The sequence below is a fragment of the Pinus tabuliformis genome, chromosome J, assembly GCF_031772625.1.
Source record: "Pinus tabuliformis cultivar Carrire ecotype Pingquan chromosome J, CPIR1, whole genome shotgun sequence".
Classification (NCBI taxonomy): Eukaryota; Viridiplantae; Streptophyta; class Pinopsida; order Pinales; family Pinaceae; genus Pinus; species Pinus tabuliformis.
Window position 1 is genome coordinate 698,080,910 of NC_142295.1, and position 17,721 is coordinate 698,098,630.

The 17,721-nt window shown below is 35.7% G+C and overlaps 1 protein-coding gene across 10 annotated transcripts in view; it reads left to right on the forward strand.

Annotated features, from left to right (window-relative positions):
* The first annotated feature begins 596 nt into the window (after nt 1-596).
* LOC149228720 (uncharacterized) overlaps nt 597-17,721 on the forward strand; it is a 194,990-nt gene continuing 177,865 nt past the window's right edge. The window contains exons 1-4 of one of the 10 annotated variants that reach the window (XR_016247232.1): nt 597-697; nt 839-935; nt 16,805-16,945; nt 17,067-17,192. Coding sequence is in view for 1 of the 10 variants with exons in the window: in XM_089375720.1 (XP_089231846.1) it covers nt 610-697; nt 839-935 (185 nt within the window). In the remaining 9 variants the exon portion in view is untranslated. Of the gene's footprint in view, nt 936-1,075; nt 1,361-11,287; nt 11,942-14,530; nt 14,984-15,117; nt 15,762-16,175; nt 16,377-16,804; nt 16,946-17,066; nt 17,193-17,721 lie in introns of those variants that run through there. The other 9 variants (XR_016247238.1, XR_016247230.1, XR_016247234.1 and 6 more) reach the window with 9 other exon arrangements.

Below are 17,721 nucleotides of genomic sequence, written 5' to 3' on the forward strand. Positions count from 1 at the left end.
CCATGGTGTTTCATAATTTTGCTCATAGAAGTGTGTCATATTGATGGTTTGGGTATATTCTTGATGATTTGAGTAGGTGCTATACATTGATCTTACTGTACCCCATATTTCCTTTAGTCAAGATTTATCTATGTATCTCTTAACAACACATGTGAAGGCCTTCTAAGCTATAGCTAGCTTCTAATAAGGTATTTTTAAGCTCTAGGTAAACTTCCTCAAAAATAATAAACTAGCAATAGCTATTTAATTTTATTGATAGCATTATTTACAAATTTAAACATATTTTTCACCTCTTTAAAGATTGATAAATATTTCCTTTATCTATAAAGCTCACGTCCATTTTCCCTCCTTATATATAAATGTACTTATCTATATTAGAAAAATCTCATATATTTTTTATGTCTAAGCCTCATATAATTTTTATTAATGCCTTAATGAGACTAACATTATCACTTATCTTCAACATCATTAAATACAACTTCTACGTGAAATGACCTCCTTTTGCTCAAATAAAAATAAAACTTAATGAAAAACTAAGGGACCATAGAAATTGCTTTATAAGATTTTACTACCCATTAAAATTTAATTTGGCGCTACTCTAAAATCTAAATGGACCTATTAATTTTCCCACTGCTGTTATTTTACCGCTGCTGTTCTCTTTTGCCAGGTTTGGGACGCGACTACTTTCCTTTGCCAGGTTTGGGACTGAGTTCACTCTTTCTCTACTCTTTATGATTTCGTAGCAGATTCCATACCCTGCTATGATATTCAATTATTCACTGATCCGGGTTTGCTCGAGCTTTAATTGAGATATTTTTCCGCTGATTTGGATTTGGAGGTTTTCGCTGCAATTCAGAGCAGAAAGCATGTCGTCCGCATATGAAGATAAAATTGCAACCTCCCAGAACTCCGAGGTGTACAGATACGTTTGAAAGGTAATTTTCTGATTTCATTTCTATGATTTTTATTGTTAAAATTTCAAAGGATTTAAACTTGTATACCGAATTATGGAAAAGAAGGCAAGGTTAGAATCGACAAGAGTTTATAAATTCAATCATATTTTTTTCGTGATTAGCAAGTCCGGGCACTCTGGTGGAATTACGATCTTAAAGATTTTTGGGAAATTTAATGGTGATGTGGATTGATCAAGAGGCTACGGTTGCTTCAGAAGTTCTCCTATGATTGCGTTGCTTCTTGTGATATATGGATCTACTTATGCTGGTCTTTACTATGTTCCTTGCTCTGATACCATTTAAAAAATCTTTGAAAATTATGCACTGCTGTAGTGAACAATTCTTAAACTAAATTGTAACACCAAGACACATAATTTCTAATTGCAGCAGAATAGAACATAATTAAATAACAGTCACACAATTGCAAAACACAAATTTTCTAGAGAATTCAACTAGGAAAACCCTCTCATTGGTTGAGAATTTTATTGATAGAGAATGAGCAATGGATTTCTTATTATACAACTTTGTTTCACTGGAAATCAATCTAGTTTTCTTTGCTTGTCCTAAGCTTTAAACACCTGCAAGACCTTATTTTCTTTCTTGGTGTTCAATCCTACAGAAAAATCATTCTTTATAAATCCAATATGTTTACCCAAGGTTCGAATATAGGGGGAAGTCTCTAGGACAGCTGGAGAGACCCCAAAAAATCCAAGTGCCAACATAGAGGAATGGGAATGACAGTGTGAGAAATAAGTAGTCAGCACCCTGCCTCCCAACCCCACACTGGAAAAATCTGTTAGATGGATTATTTCAAGCATGATATCGATGTGGGGGCTCCGGCTAATAAAAATTCCTCCCATAAAAAGAAGGAAAAAACTATTTTACTGTTTTTGGTTTGAGTTTACCCCCACCCCCTATAGGGGAGGCATGGGCATCCCTGTGGGAATCAAGGGTATCCTAACAATCTCTATGACAAGGTGCCACCCCATGACATCCCCAGTGGATAGGGGGCACCTAAGGGATATGCCCAAGCAATCCCATACCCAAGCAGTAGACACCCATGACTTCATCCATGTTCCTAGGATGAAGGAAATGTAGGGGACGCATCCCCATCTAGGGATGCAGGGAATGTAGGGGACACATCCCCCATCCAGGGATGCAAGGGATGTCAAAGTCAAATCTTGTTGTTGAAGATAAACATGTTGCTGGTTTGCATTTGAATTCACCCAATTATGCTATGCAAGTTACATCTTATATATCCTAATAAAAAACAAAACAATGAAAGGGTATTAAATCTTACCGCATGTGGGTGACTATGAACAATATCAACTGCTTCCTGGTTGCTCAAGTGTTCCCAAAGACCATCTGATGCAAATATGATAAAGTGATCATGAGGCTGAAGGGTATAGAGTCATAGACATTAATTGAGGGTTCAACAGTCAAGATAGGCCCACAGAGAGGTTCAGAAAGACAGAACTTTTGATATAAAGGTTCTCGGTTGAACTCAGGCTTTTTCAAGTATACATCTCCAATAGATCTCGAAACCTGCAAATATGAGAAAGAACATTACAAGCACAAGATGATAGAAATTGAAAAATATAGTTCTACAACTACTAAAGAGCTAAATAGTTTTTATAAAACCTCTTAATGCATGCTATGAAATAGAGAATCAAGAAAAAATTTCACTCTAGCTTAGGTCAAGATAACAATTTATTATGTATGATGATATCCAAAACAATAACCACAAACCTCAAACTCCTAGAGAAAAGAAATATTCCTCTGAGATGATAAATGCTTCTTTTGTGGCATTAATTTATATGCAAAACTGCTCCAAAACCAGTGAAACCATCCAAGAGATGGATGCTTTTACAGAAGAAAAGCATACATGATCACTCAGCAGGAAAATTTAAGAATGCTAAAGTCAAATCTGTGTTTCCAGGGGAAGGGTGTAAAATTTCTGCCCCAAGATTGTTATCTCAGATTTTAACACAAAACATAAATTTCACCTCTTAACTAGAGGTTTTCTGAATCTTAAGCCTATGAATTTTCAACCTTAGGGTTGTTATGAAAGTGTATAAAACAGTAGCAGAAAGAGTACAATGTTTCACTTGCAAGCAGTCCACACTCTCCATATTCTTGGAGAAAAGTTACCAAACAACTTGGATAAGTTCCAGCCCTCTAGTGCAATTTATCCCACATAAATAAAGTCTGAAATTATCTTTAACAGTAGTACAAAAACAGGTATATCAACAACAAAACAACCCATTAGATTCGTCAAAGAAGATGTTAAATCACTAAACAATTTTATGTTTTACTTATTTCAAAGCATCAAGACTTATATGGAAAATGCACATGTTTTGGACAGCTGAAAACATCATTTATATATTCAAGATGAAGTGCATGTACATAACATAGCCTTCTCTCAATGCTAGTACAAGTCCACTAGCTATCTAAAACCCGAGCTAGGGAAAACCAAGGAGCTCCAATATGCAAGAATCATTCCAACACTTACTCCAGTGCAAGATGTACTCTTCTCTGCATCTTCTCCAAAAAAGTTACCTTAAGGTTTTCAAACCCTATTGATGGCAGCAACAACAAAAAAAACGAGAGAGAAAGAGAGAGATCAAGGACAAGAGAAGGTTGGGAGAGACGAAGAGGACTAGTGCACACTCCTCTCTGGGTCACATCTCATCACAAGAGTGAATGCAAGTGAGTAAATAAATAATGAATGAGGACTCTCTCCTTCCATTGTTTATACGAGAGATAAGGGAGGCCAACAATACAATGTGGGCCTAAGCCCTTACAAGCAACCTACATGTAGGCTAACACAAGTGAGATACACTCCAAAGTACATGTGTCATGCTCCAAGCTGATGTCATATACAATAAGGGCTCTACGATAATATAACTACGAAAGGTGAGTCGACATGATTCCATCGCAAACCTCCATGAACTTCATCCATCCTCCTAAGCGATGTACTCAACTGAGTCAGCTACCTCTCGTAAAAATTCTTGTAGCCCACACATACAAACCCAAGCCTCCAAAAAAGAGTCCAATCAACCCCATGCCATTGAGGCTAGGTTGCACGAAACAGGGAAACGGGTACGAGTTTCTGAAACGGGAAGCGATACGAAACGCGATCTCCACAAATTTTGGAAACGGGGAAACGCGAATATATATATATATATATATATATATATATATATATATATATATATATATATATATATATAGGACATTTAAGAAATATGTGCAATCATAAAGCATATATGATACATTCTAATTTATTACATTATGATAAAATTGTCAATTGTCAATGCATAAACTATAAGTCTGTAAATTTATATCACATTTACTCATGAATGATCACATAATGAAAATAGAAATATCCAAAATCAGCCACGAGAAATTTCTAATTTCTTATCTCGTGCTTGATTGGGAGTTTGCTCCTACATAGTCGAACGACCTTAGTGCTCTTGATTAAATACAAGTTTCATACCCTAGTACCCTACATGCTCTTCATTATTGGGAATCTCCCCTGCATAGAGGGCTTGGTTCTCCTGATTAAATATAAGTTCCATAGCCTAGTACATGATAAAATCCAATGGAAACATTGCAATCCCCTCAATCCTGAAATCTTGAAAAACAGATAAGTCTGCTAGATTTTGAGTGAGATCTAAAATTCTACTTTCTCCATATGAAATCCAATGAGGGCGAAACCACTCTCAAACATCCTGAGTCATTTCATGGTAATGTTAAAAATTTAAGTAAAAGTGATACTCCTTTATTTTTCATTTTCATCCTTTTTGATATTCTCCTTTATTTTTCATTTTCATCCTTTTACTTTAAGAATTTAACATTACCATGAACTGCATATCAACACTAGGGCAAAAGTTCACTTTTAGAACTTTAGACAGGCATCTAGAAGCAACTAGAAGTCACTAGGATAACTTGAAAATAAATCAAAAAACAAATTAAAAAAATAAAATAAAAAAACACAAGTAAAAAGCTGAAATGTGAGTCTTAAGGCCTTGAAATGCGTTTCAGGCCGTACTGGCCACGTTTCAGTTTCATGAAATGTGGCAGTATGGCCTGAAACGCGTTTAAGGGCCGTACCATACGCGTTTCAGCGTTTCGTCTGTGTTTCTATACGGAAACACCCCCTTGCCCTACGTTTCTTGCAACATAGCATTGAGGGCTTGGTGCCCTCATCCAAGATGCACAACACTTCTCCCAAGTAAGGCATTCTCCAAGCAAGTGAAGTCTCTATCTGACCATCATAAAGAGTGTCCACTAAACTGTCAGGAAAGTCCAACATCTAAAAGAAATATAACAAGCCGAAAAACATCTAAGGTAAAGCATCCATTGATCAAGCTATGTCAATTATCAACACCATCTTCCATGCACTAGTTCATTTTTAGACCATCTACGAGTTGAACATACAACATGCACCCCAAATCTCATGAAGCACCCAACAATGGTGTAAGACTTTCAAAGTAACCCTAAAAACTAACAAAGGGTTCCTGGCCCTAAGAAATGTGTAATTATGTCTCCCATCCTAGGGAAGACATCCCACATCCCAGATGCAGGATGTTGTCACTGACAAACCTTAGGCAACAACCCCTGAAAACAATCCAAAATTGTGACTTGTGCAGTCTAATCCAACACCTATTATTCTCATTTTCAAGGTCTGATTTGCATCTTCCATGCCAAACAAACTAATTTAAGGTCTCATTTGTAATTTACATCCCCCGTGATCTGCTACATGAATCTGTCCAGTAAGCTATAATGAGAGTGTGACATGCATATTTTATGACTAGATAGTTGATACTGAAGAATAATCTGTGTATACTAAGTAAGATAGACAAAGAAAGGTCAGATTTATGTTTTCTATTGCCTGGCAGCATCTTACATTAGCTCCGACCCATGTGTCTAGTGCCAAACTGAAATATACACCCGCTAACTTTACCCAAGATTCAGACTTCCCACAATTGGGAAGCGTTCCCCTGGGTTTTTGCACAGACATATAGATAGCACAGTTCTGTGTTTTTAAGTGGTACAAAGTCAATTATACAGTTCAAATCACAAGATTTTAAGTTTTGCTGTTTTGTATAAAAATTTTCCATTTATTAGACCAAAAAAGAAAAACTACCTTTTATATATTCTAATATATATCTCCCCAACATCACCAAATACCTTGATTTTAAAAATGGATTCTGCGTACCAGCACCCACACCCATCCCAGATTCCACACACACACACACCCATGATCCACATACCCTGATTTTAAAAATGGCTTCCCCATACCAGCACCCACACCCATCCCAGATGCCCCACACACACACCCATGATCCCTGATAATGAAGCAAATGTCTGTGAACTTAGACATCCTCATGGCACATCTCATTACTTTTCAGTTTATATCCCCTTACCTGGATCTTCCTCAAAACCTGTATCATCATTATCAAATCCATCACATGACTCTCCCATAAGATGTTTAAATATAGAATCACCCTTCAATAGAACGCAATTAACTGAAACAAAAGATCTCCAAACAAACAGAAGATTGTTAAGCCTTTTAGCCCTAATGAATAATCTATTTTTTTTAGGTGTATCAGTTTGGATGCTTTTGCTAAAGCTTTGGACCTTCAAGAGAATGCAGAGTAAAAAAACCTTTCAAATCTTGAGCATACGTCTTCTGTAGTGTAGTATTAGAAAAGTGGAATAACAACTCTTAGTATCGAAAAAATACTATTTGTTATATGCTTATGTTTTCCCTTTTATCAATGTTTCAACCTCCTTTTAATTCCCACCCTCTTAAATTGACCCACATAACACACTGACTACCACAAAGGAAATAGAAGCCCACTCCCACCTATGATGAAGCATCTCCCTTGTACTTACATTCAAGACCAGGGCTTGCTTTCTAATTTTATAGTTTTAAATCATGGGGGCAGCCAGACAGCTAAGAAAATGTTAAAACACTCAGGTTGCACTTTGAATTCTCTGTGCATTTCAAGGATTTGGGAAGAGGGGGAAAAGATAGGGAGCTTGTCTCTTCAGCTCCATGAGTCCTGCTTCCTTCTTCCTGAAAACGCAAGATATGGGCTTCCTTAAGATGGGAACAAAAAATTGAGTGAAAGGAAAAGGACCTTAGAGAAATACAAATTCAAATTGAAGATTTGCTTGACTGGGAAGTGAGGGAGCTATGGATAATGACTTGGAGCTTTTATGAGGTCTCCTCAGCCTTCGAACGAGTAAGAGTCTTCCTAACTCATTTTCATCTTTGTTGCTGCCTGTAGTTCAGTATAGTTGCAGCTTCCGTTCAGTTTGTGTCCTGGCAGCCTGAGTTGTGGAGTAGCTTGACATATGAACAACAGTGGAATGGGCAACATATGAAGAATGAGTTAGTGTTAAATTTTACATGTGCAAGCATGGGGGCACTGGTCTCTGGAACTCCACTTGGAAGTTTTTGCTTCCAATTTATTTTGTAAGTAGTCTTAAATGTGGACAAATTTTATAGAATGTGCTCATGGTTATGAAGCCATGGAAAGTGTCCAATGTTCTGTTGTTTTCCTCTTCATAATGGTTCTTGTATCACCTTCTCATAGATGTACAATATGATTGCGACCAGTTGTCTTTATGTTGGTTTTCTGGTTGTAATCTCGAGTGAGGAGGGTTAGAGTGACAGAGTAGGGAGAGTGAAAAATCCAGCCATTGAGGGCCAGTTGGGAGAAGACCCACTTTCATGAATGAAACTCTGTTATTTTATTGAGTATCGAAAGCTTTCTGTTGGTTTTGAATATGAAATCTGTGAGCTCTGTGGGAAAATCGCAAGTCTATGTTGTAATAGCTTTAACATATACAAAAGCCATTGCCTTCTCCCTTATTGATTATCTCAGACGTGATTTTTAACATTTCCATTCATCATGAGATGGCCGCGCAGAGGACATTTGATCACTGCTATGTATAATTATTGAATTGAAGAAATGGGTCTGATGAATTGGTCCAAGTTAGAATCTCAGTCTCACAGTAAGCTGATTGAACTGACGATTTGGGTATGATGAAATGACATTATTTCCTAGGTGGGCATGGAGTCTCTGAAGTAACTGATAAAATATAGAACTGGATCTCAGAAAATTGCTCAAATTCCCAAGTCGGTCTGAGTACTTTCCATTAGGTGATTGAACTGCAGCTTCCTTTCCGGACGAATTCAATCAATTCCCAAATTAGGAGTGGTTGAGTGGCTATGGGAACAGAGACTAATTCACTTAAGGAAGTGGTTGAGATGATTTGATCCAATCCCTAAATGCGTTTCACCTTATCGCAGAAGCTGACTAAAACGACGAAACGAGAGGTGATGTTTTTTTGAGCAGTCAAGCAGGCTATTCCTCTGTACAGCTATGAGTTTTCCGAGCATTAATCCAATGATAGCCTTCAAGATTTATTACCAGTCTTGTAGATCATGACTTGGCAATTCGACAAAGGAGGAAACCCAGTAAAACAAAAATCTAGAAGAAAATTTTGTTAAATTGCAGTCCCGAGCTCGGTGCTGCGTCATTTTTCCTCCTGGCACTGCGTTTTTGTCAGTTGGCGCTGTGCTTCCCCTCTTGGCGCTTCCTTTTGCCGAAAATTGCAGCATTTTTGTGTATAACACTGGGCTTTTGTCAGGGACCTGCTAATCGATTTTCCTCAGACCAGAGAGTCCTCAAATCGACTCAATTGCTGCGAATTACCCTCTCTGCGATCCACTTACAGTTTCACTTTGTTTTGGGTTTGTCTGAGTTTTGTTTTAGGTGTTTATGCATAAAGTAGAGTAGGATGTAGCAACCGTTTAAGTTGGTTTGAAATCACATTAGCTTTTTGTTTTCTAGTTTTTATAGATACTAATACTATACAGAGTTCCAACCTTGGCATTAGTCTTCTAGACAATTCCTGTTTTGAACAGAGTGTTTCTTTGTCACATTCCTATAAATTTTGATTTTAAACTTCTCATGGAAAAAAGTCTTTTGCACTGCCACTAGTCTAGTTTCCCTAGTGGCAGACCACAGGCTTGCAGTAACTTTCTTGATATGTAATTTTAAAAAATAACAATAGAACAACTTAGCTTACAAAAAAAATAACAGCCAACAGAAATCAAGTCCCCATACCCACCCAAGCCCTTAAATTCAATTTTGAAGGTGCCTCTAAAAACAATCTTTGTCCAGCAGGGTAAGGAGTATTCAGAGGTTATCAAAAAATGTTATAGCAATAACATATAAATTCATAAAACAATCCAATAAGTCTTAGTAATGTGCATCACTGAAGTGCTAAAACATGGATTTAAGAAATTCATTTATGAACGCAACTCAAAATTAGTAAATGATTAGCTCAATGGCAAATCTCATCATCAATAACGGGAGATGCCGAATCAATCAACTTGGATTAGGCAAGCTACAAAAGGTTTGGAATGTTGTAGGTTTGAACATGTTAGAAGGACAACAAATCGGGTGGCATATTGGCTCATGAGTTGCAAACAAAGCAATCATGAAAATGGGAGTTCATTAGACTTGTTATAAGTCAGTACCCTCCTCTCTAGAGAATTGCCCGAAAAGTTAAAGTCATATAGCTTCCAGAGATGATCATGTTCCAATAAATACATACTTCAGCACACAACACCTCCTGGGGTCAACACCACTGCTTCAATAAAAAAGTTTACATTTTTACCTTCCAACATATCAAAGAATCAAGCTTTCCAGAGTTCATATATGTCTTGTTCACAACTTCGATTGTGAACAAGACTGTAACGCTGTCATCAATTTATAGGTACTGTAACGTATCACCATTGCTACTAAGCAGTACCGATGTCATACATAATGCTGGACCATAAATAGTGGTGAGCTTGAGGTGACATACATAGAAGAGTACCATGTACATATAACTGTGAGGTAACCAAGAAAGACCACTGCTCAAGATTCTATTTTTTTTTTTACTTTTATGATAGCTTCAGATCTTGCAAACTTCCAGGAGGACCACTTCTTCTTGAGAGATGACTTCAGTAGAATTCCTATTCTGCTACTTGATGCTGGGTATAGAAGATTTTAGGGAGACTAATTCTCCTCAAACTGAGAGAGGATTGTCTTTGCAAAAATCAAATGCTTCCACTGCTTGTGACCAAAAATTTATTGAGGTCTATTTCTGGGATCACAATGAACCTACTGTAAATCAACATCTCCACAAGTTGACTCACCTGATATAAGCAATTTGAATTGTGAATATATATATGTGTGTGTGTGTTGATCAGGTCACTGTAGGAAGTGCAAGATTCATACTATCAGCACATATTCTTATCACTGCATTAGTCTCCATATATCTTACTGCCCTCATCTAGGAAAGCCACTGACATTAGAATTTATGAGGTTAAAATAGATTATTGTCCAGAATTTAAGTCACTGTTATGAGTTTTGTTGAGTGTTATTGTCCATATGACATATACATCGCTAATACCTTATTCATTGTGTCATGGCTAATATAGGACGACCAAGAATTTCCATTAACAGAGTCTAGAGTGCAGGTCTGGAGGATACATACAAGACTTATATAAGCCATACCTTAGAAAAATACGAGCCTTAAAGAATCGCATCTGGGTTTGAACAAACTTCTTGAGAAGGTGCATATAGAGGTGATATGTAGTCATAGTGAGTTATTGCCACACCATTATAGATCCATTTTGATGAGCCATAGACCATAGAAGAATGAATATGCTGAAGATATCATGGACAGAGGTATAACGAGGCATTGCTAAAAAAGTGATGCCATGCCTGGAGCTTGCTTTTGAGGAAATAAAATGCTGCCTGAAGTGAATAGATAATTTCCAAGGTTAAGTGTGAATGCCAATTCCACTCTCAGGTCCATTACCACAATTCAAAAATGCCTTTTTAATGTTCACCTTCAATCAAATTCTTATATACTTTGCCCTCAAAACCACACATTCGGGGAGCTATCCATTCACTTGTGTGGAAACAAAAGCAATTCAACTTCAGGCTTTGCTAGATTGTCTCTAGATTTTCAGGTTCGTCTAATAAGTGGTCAGCATCCTACCAAAGGACTAATCACAAATACATTATAACCTTGAGTAGATCTAGAATAAATGTGGCCCTTGCAGTCATATACCAGCAAAACAGTGGATTGCACCAACATAAATACACCATTAGAAGGTTCTATTACATGTGATGTGTCATTATATAGGGCTGCAATTTTTTTGTTACAAATCTAGGCTTATTTTCAGCAACATCTATCTTTAGTTTACTTGTGATCTATCTTTAGTATCAACTAACTTATATAGTTCTTTGTAGACGCAATTTGAAAGGAGCTTGGAACATATTATCAAATGGACAAAAGAAATTGGATGAAATTGAAAAATAGGTATAGTTTGTGTATTTGATTATTCATTGTGATATGCAAAAAATGTATTAATGGTAACTTGTGCTCAATAAAATTTATATGACTTGAAATTGGTTATGTGTAGAACACTAAAATAATATAGAGATGGGGTTGAGGAATTCTTAAAGTTTGTTGAGGAGCATTCAAGGAATAAGATGTCCACAAAATGTCCATGTAATAAATGTGGCATAGTGAAAGTACAAACATTTGATAAAGTACGAGAGCACTTGATTTGTGATGGTATAATAGAACAATATAACATTTGGTATTTGCATGGAGAGAGCATTCCGAGTCAGGTATCTTGAAAAAAAATTGAATTGATCTAGTTTCAACCTTGTATGTTTAATAGTAAAGATATCACTTATTTTTATATGTGCAAACTCCATTTTTTTTCTTTGCCTCCTTTAGATTCCATCTATTATTGATAAGGACAGGCAACATTCTGAAAATGAGCCACATGAAGTTCTCGATCATATTTCATTTCAACTGGTAAGCCATTTAATATTAGTCAAGGGCCCTATTTGACTAGGTTGACCAAATGCTATTGACTTTAATTTTCATAAAAACCATAAAATTATTAACATAAATTTTAATTTTTTTATTAATAGGGCTATGAACATGTTTTGGAACATGATTATGATAATCAGGCTAATGAGCATGAAACATTGTTGAAGAACGACAGTGAACCTCTAAATGATGATGATGATGTAACCATTGTCGGTGATCAAATGCTTGAAATGGTGAATGATGTCAATTGATGTATTAATAAAAACATCAATGAGAGTTGTGATAATGAGGGGTTGACATCAACAAATGTACTAAATGAACTTAATGAATATAAGAAGCTTATTGAAGATGCCAAGAGGCCATTGTACCCGGGTTGTGTTGGCTTCACCAAACTATCAGCGACTGTAGAATTCTACAATCTGAAACTAAAGAGTGGATGGTTTGATACAAGTTTTGACCAAATGTTAAAATTGCAAAAAGATGTGCTTCCTAAAGATAAATCACTTCCAGATTCTTCATATGCTGCAAAAAAGTTGATAAAACCATTGGGATTAAACTATGATATGATTCACACATGTCCAAATGGTTGCATTTTATATCGAGGAAGTTATAAAAGTAAATATCAATGCCCAACATGTGGAAAATCTCGATGGAAGGTGGATGCTCAATCTCAAAGGTGCGGAAAGGTGTTCCAGCCAAGGTGTTAAGATATTTTCCCATAGCACCAAGGCTAAAAAGAATGTATAGGTATGATCTTGAACTCTATAATTTTATTCAAGTTTTCCCCTTCTTGTATTATCTTTACCATTTGTCGTAGTGTTATTATATGATAATATATTATATAAATGAAATAAATCTTTTTCATTATAGCTCGTAGACATGTCACAAAAAATGAGGTGGCATCATGAGAATGCAAGAAATGATGATCAAATGCGCCACCCTGTTAATAGCCCAACATGGAAAACTATTGATGACAAATGGCCTAATTTTTCTAGTGAACCTCATAATGTACAACTTGCAATGGCAATAGATGGATTTGATCCTTTTGGAGACTTGAGAAGCACATACAGTGTTTGGCGTGTAGTGTTAGTTACATACAACCTTCCACCATGGTTGTGCATAAAAAAGAATTTTTTTATGCTAACATTGTTAATACCTGGTCCCAAGCAACCAGGTAATGACATTGATGTGTATTTGGAACCCTTAGTAGATGAACTAAAGGAATTATGGGACCAAGGGGTATGGACATATGATGCTTATAGTAAGACATGCTTTAACATGAATGCAATTCTTATGTGGGTGATCCATGATTTTCCTACTTATGGGAAATGGCTGGTTGCACAACAAAAGGCCATAATGCATGTCCTATATGTGGGAGGAACACAGAATCAGAGTACCTCAGTTGTAGAAAGAAATGTGTGTACATGGGACATATGAGATTTCTTCCTCGACATCATAAGTTTCTCTCACAAAAGGCACCATTTAATGGGAAGGAGGAGCATCATTGTGCCCCTCCAATTGTAAAAATATCAGATATTTTGAAGGAAACAAAAGGAAAGGAAGCAAGCTGGGGGAAGATTGAATCAAATAAAAGGAAAGAAACAATAAAACAGGGGAAAAGACTGATGTTGTGGTGTGGAAGAAACAATGAATTCTATTCAATTTGCCATATTGGGAGGTATGTAGTCTCATCAACCATGCCTAATTATTAGAAGCAACTTGCTTAGTTGACCTCATTGTGATTAGATGTCTTGGTTGAATTTATTGTTTATCTATTTGTCCATATTAAATATTGTTATGATATTCTTGATGTGTTGGAATGTAGAAACTCCTAATATGCCACAATTTAGATGTAATGCATGTGGAGAAGAATGTGTGTGAAAGAATTTTTGGAACTCTTTTGGATATAAAAGGGAAGTCCAAAGATGGAAAAAAATCACGTGATGACTTGCAAAAAATGGGTTTGAGGAAATCACTATGGCCAGAAGTTAAAGGAAAAAAAATATTCCTTCCACCTGCACCACATACTCTTTCAAAGAAAGAGAAACAAACCCTATGTCATGTTCTTTTCATGTTAAAGGTGCCAGATGGTTACAGCTCTAATCCAAAAAATCATATATCTATGGAAGATCTTAAGTTCCATGGTATGAAAGCACATGATTTCCATGTTCTAATGCAACAACTCCTCCCAGTGGCTTTGCATCATGTGTTGCCAATTGTTGTCCGAAAGACGCTTTGTAAGCTTTGTTACTTTTATGGGCAAATCTGTGCAAAATCGGTTTCAATAGAGAGTCTTGACAAGTTGGAAAATGTATTGTGGAGACATTGTGCTTTCTTGAAAAGTATTTTACTCCTTCATTCTTCAATATAATGTTGCATTTGAATGTACATTTGGTACATGAGCTTCGATATTGTGGCCCGGTTGCATATAGATGGATGTACCCCTTTGAGAGGTACGTGAAACTTTCCTTTTTATCAAGCACAACAACAAGATGATTTTTTTTAAAGCTTTTGACATTACTTAATTCTCTTTTGTTCATTTTATGGGAACATGAAAGTATATAAGAGTTATGTTAAGAACAAAAATAGGCCTGAAGGATGCATTGTTGAAAGCTATACTATGGAGGAATCAATAAAGTTTTGTGTAGGATACTTGAAAGGTATGAAAGCTATTGGATCCACACATGGTGTGTGGGATGAGGAAGTTGAAGAAGTTATCCTTGATGGAAAGCCATTATCTACTCCAATTCCTTCAGAACTGGATGACATTAGTTGGGAACAAGCCCATAGGTGGGTTCTATTCCACACAAATGAAGTTGATCCATGGATAGAATAAGTAACATATTTGGCATGTAATTTTTTGTTTGTTTGTTTATGGTTTAACAAAACATTGATCCATGGATATATTAACATATTTGACCTTTAAAAATATTTTATTCATATTTTATCAAAACACATTAACCACCATATCTATTGTCCATAATTGTTGAATTAGGATACACAAAATGGAGATTTCCAACTCAATTACCCAAACGAAAAAAGATGAAGCTCTATTGCAGAAACTCCGTACCCATAATTTTACTAGTTGGTTAAAACAAAAGGTAACGATATTATTTATATTATAAGTTTACTTAAAAATCAATAAATGGGAATATTGTCATGTAGGAAATTAAATATTTTTTCAAAGGTTGAATGTATGAATTCTAACTACATTTAAAAATCTAAAACTATACAGGTGGAAGGACATGGAAAGGTGCCTGATACACTTAAATGGCTAGCGCATGGCCCCAGGAAATTTGTGAATAAGTACAATGGGATTCCTTATCAATGGTTATAGATTCCATACAAAAAGCATAGAGAATGAGAGAACCACCCAAAATACTAGCGTGTGTATGGAAGCTCAAACAATGATGAGGTCAAGTTCCAAAGATGCAAACCATGTACTTCGAAACACATCATTTTATGGAGTGGTAGAGGAAATAATTACATTGGACTATTTTTGTATGGAGTACACATTGTTCAAATGTAATTGGATTGATGTCTATAATAAGAGAGGGATCAAAACTGATGATTTGGGTTTTACAATGGGGAATATGAAGAAATGCTTAAGTCAAAATTATTGGCAAGATGATCCATTTATTCTAGCATCACAAGCTAAACAAGTATTCTAAGTACAAGATCCAGTTGAGACTAACTGGTATGTAGTGTTAACATGTCCTCCAAAAGGATTGAGAAATAATACATCGTATGAACTTGAGTATGCAGATTTGTCACAGGTTCTAGATTTTCAAGAAACAAAATGTGTAAGTGAAGAACATATCGATGATGTCAATGTCAACGTTGACATGAACGTGGATTATGTCCATTCAGATTGTGAAGGAATATGGTTGAATATTAAGAAATAAAAGATATCAATTTTGCTATTTTGTTTCGAGAACTCCAAAATTGATATTTGGTTATGAAGAGAGATTCCTTTGTTTTTTATCTACAAAATGTTTTAGACCCATTTAGTATATCTGTTTTTAATCGCTGCCTACGACAAAGACTATTGTTTTAGGCTTGCACCATTAATCTTGTCAAATTGAACACATGAAAAATTGATATGTGTGAAGTTTTTGTAACTTTTATAGTTTTATGTTGTTTAAGTTTGAAATGGGAATTTTCTATATTATTATTGGACCAAAGCCCTAAAATTTACTCATTTAAAAGAACCTAGAAAATACAAATTTCTTGGCCACATGCCATTTGTTTAGCCTTCTTTTGTGACTGTTGGTTTCAAAACAAACTATGCAGTTGCGGGTTGCAAAACAAACTATGTAGATAGAGGAGTGCAATTACTAGGAGGGAAAAAAGGATCATAAAGAATCCAAGCATATTACTCTTAGACGAGGATGCAACAAGTGCACTGGATGGACAATTGGAGGATTCCTTAGCTTAAGCACAATTATGCTAATCATTCTGCATTTTCCTCCATGCAAGTCGGCAAAAACAAGGATGAACATTTACAAAAATGTAAGTGTCATTCTCATTTCTCAGTTTCTCTGCCAACAATGTTGTAAGATAATATCTGCCTTCAATTTTAATATATCTTGTTTTATTTCCTAAAAGGTTCTATCTTTAAGAGACTGCATAATCTAATAATTCTACATTTTCTTGTTAGTCCTTGAGATAATACTGACTGGTATTTCACCTCCATTCTTGGTGTTTATTGGTGCTTTAAAATATGACATTGCCATTCTGATAAACTGGGGATTTACATTTGCAATTTCGATCTCTTGTGCTTCTTTATGTATTGTCCATCCATGCAGCGATTGTTTTGCTCCAATTGATAAATTTCTTCTTCCAACAGTTAAAAAAAATAAAAATATCGCTGTAAACTTGCCAGTCAAGTATAATTGTTTATTACCTTGGAAACTATGTAGGTGCTTGATAAGGATGGTGGATTTATTTCAAAAGGTAACCTGGAAAGTGGTGCAAGCTAGACAATGGAATTGGGTCTTCAAACTATGGGGTGCCCTATCATAGTGGAGAATATGAGTCAACACCGAGAATTGCTTATAGAGGTCAATTAATTTCTTATATTAACAAGGTTTTTATATTGCATTCAATAACTCATTTTTGTTATTTTGAGACATGGTTTAACATTGTCATGTTATCTTCTGTTGGTTTTCACCAATATTGTAGATGCTTTGTGAGGAGTGGGGGCTCTTCCTTGAAATAGTTGACATCATTTCAGGCTTGGGGCTTACAATTTTAAAGGGAGTCATGGAATCTCACAGTGACAAGATCTGAGCTCGCTTTGTTGTTGAGGTAATGCCATGATTGAAAATAAGACAATTAAATCTCAAACCTCTGATTCCATGTAAATATTCCTCTGTTATTTGTGCTTGGTTGCTTTCATATCATATAATTCTCCATGCTTTCAAAATGCCTTGATAGGGAAAACCAAAAGAAACCGTAGCTCCACCAAGGATACTCCACTAATATGTCTTTTTGAATATCTTTTTGAAATATCTTTGGTGGAGCTAAGGTTTCTATTCATTTTCTCTATCTAGGATTTTGGAGAACTTAGAGCATTATATGATGAGTTGTGACTATGTTCATGGATTTCAGCTCTTACACACACATGAAGTTCTAAACTGTCCAAAATTATGTTATTTCGGATTTGAATTCCAGCATATCACTGCCATAAATTGTGTTATTTCAAAGATTTGACTTCCATATTTTCATAAATACAATGTCCTCAAAAAGATAGCTGAACACTTCCATATTCATAGTTAGATCATATTCCAAGAATATATACATTTGTTGTACAAATCAACAATTGTCTCACAAACAA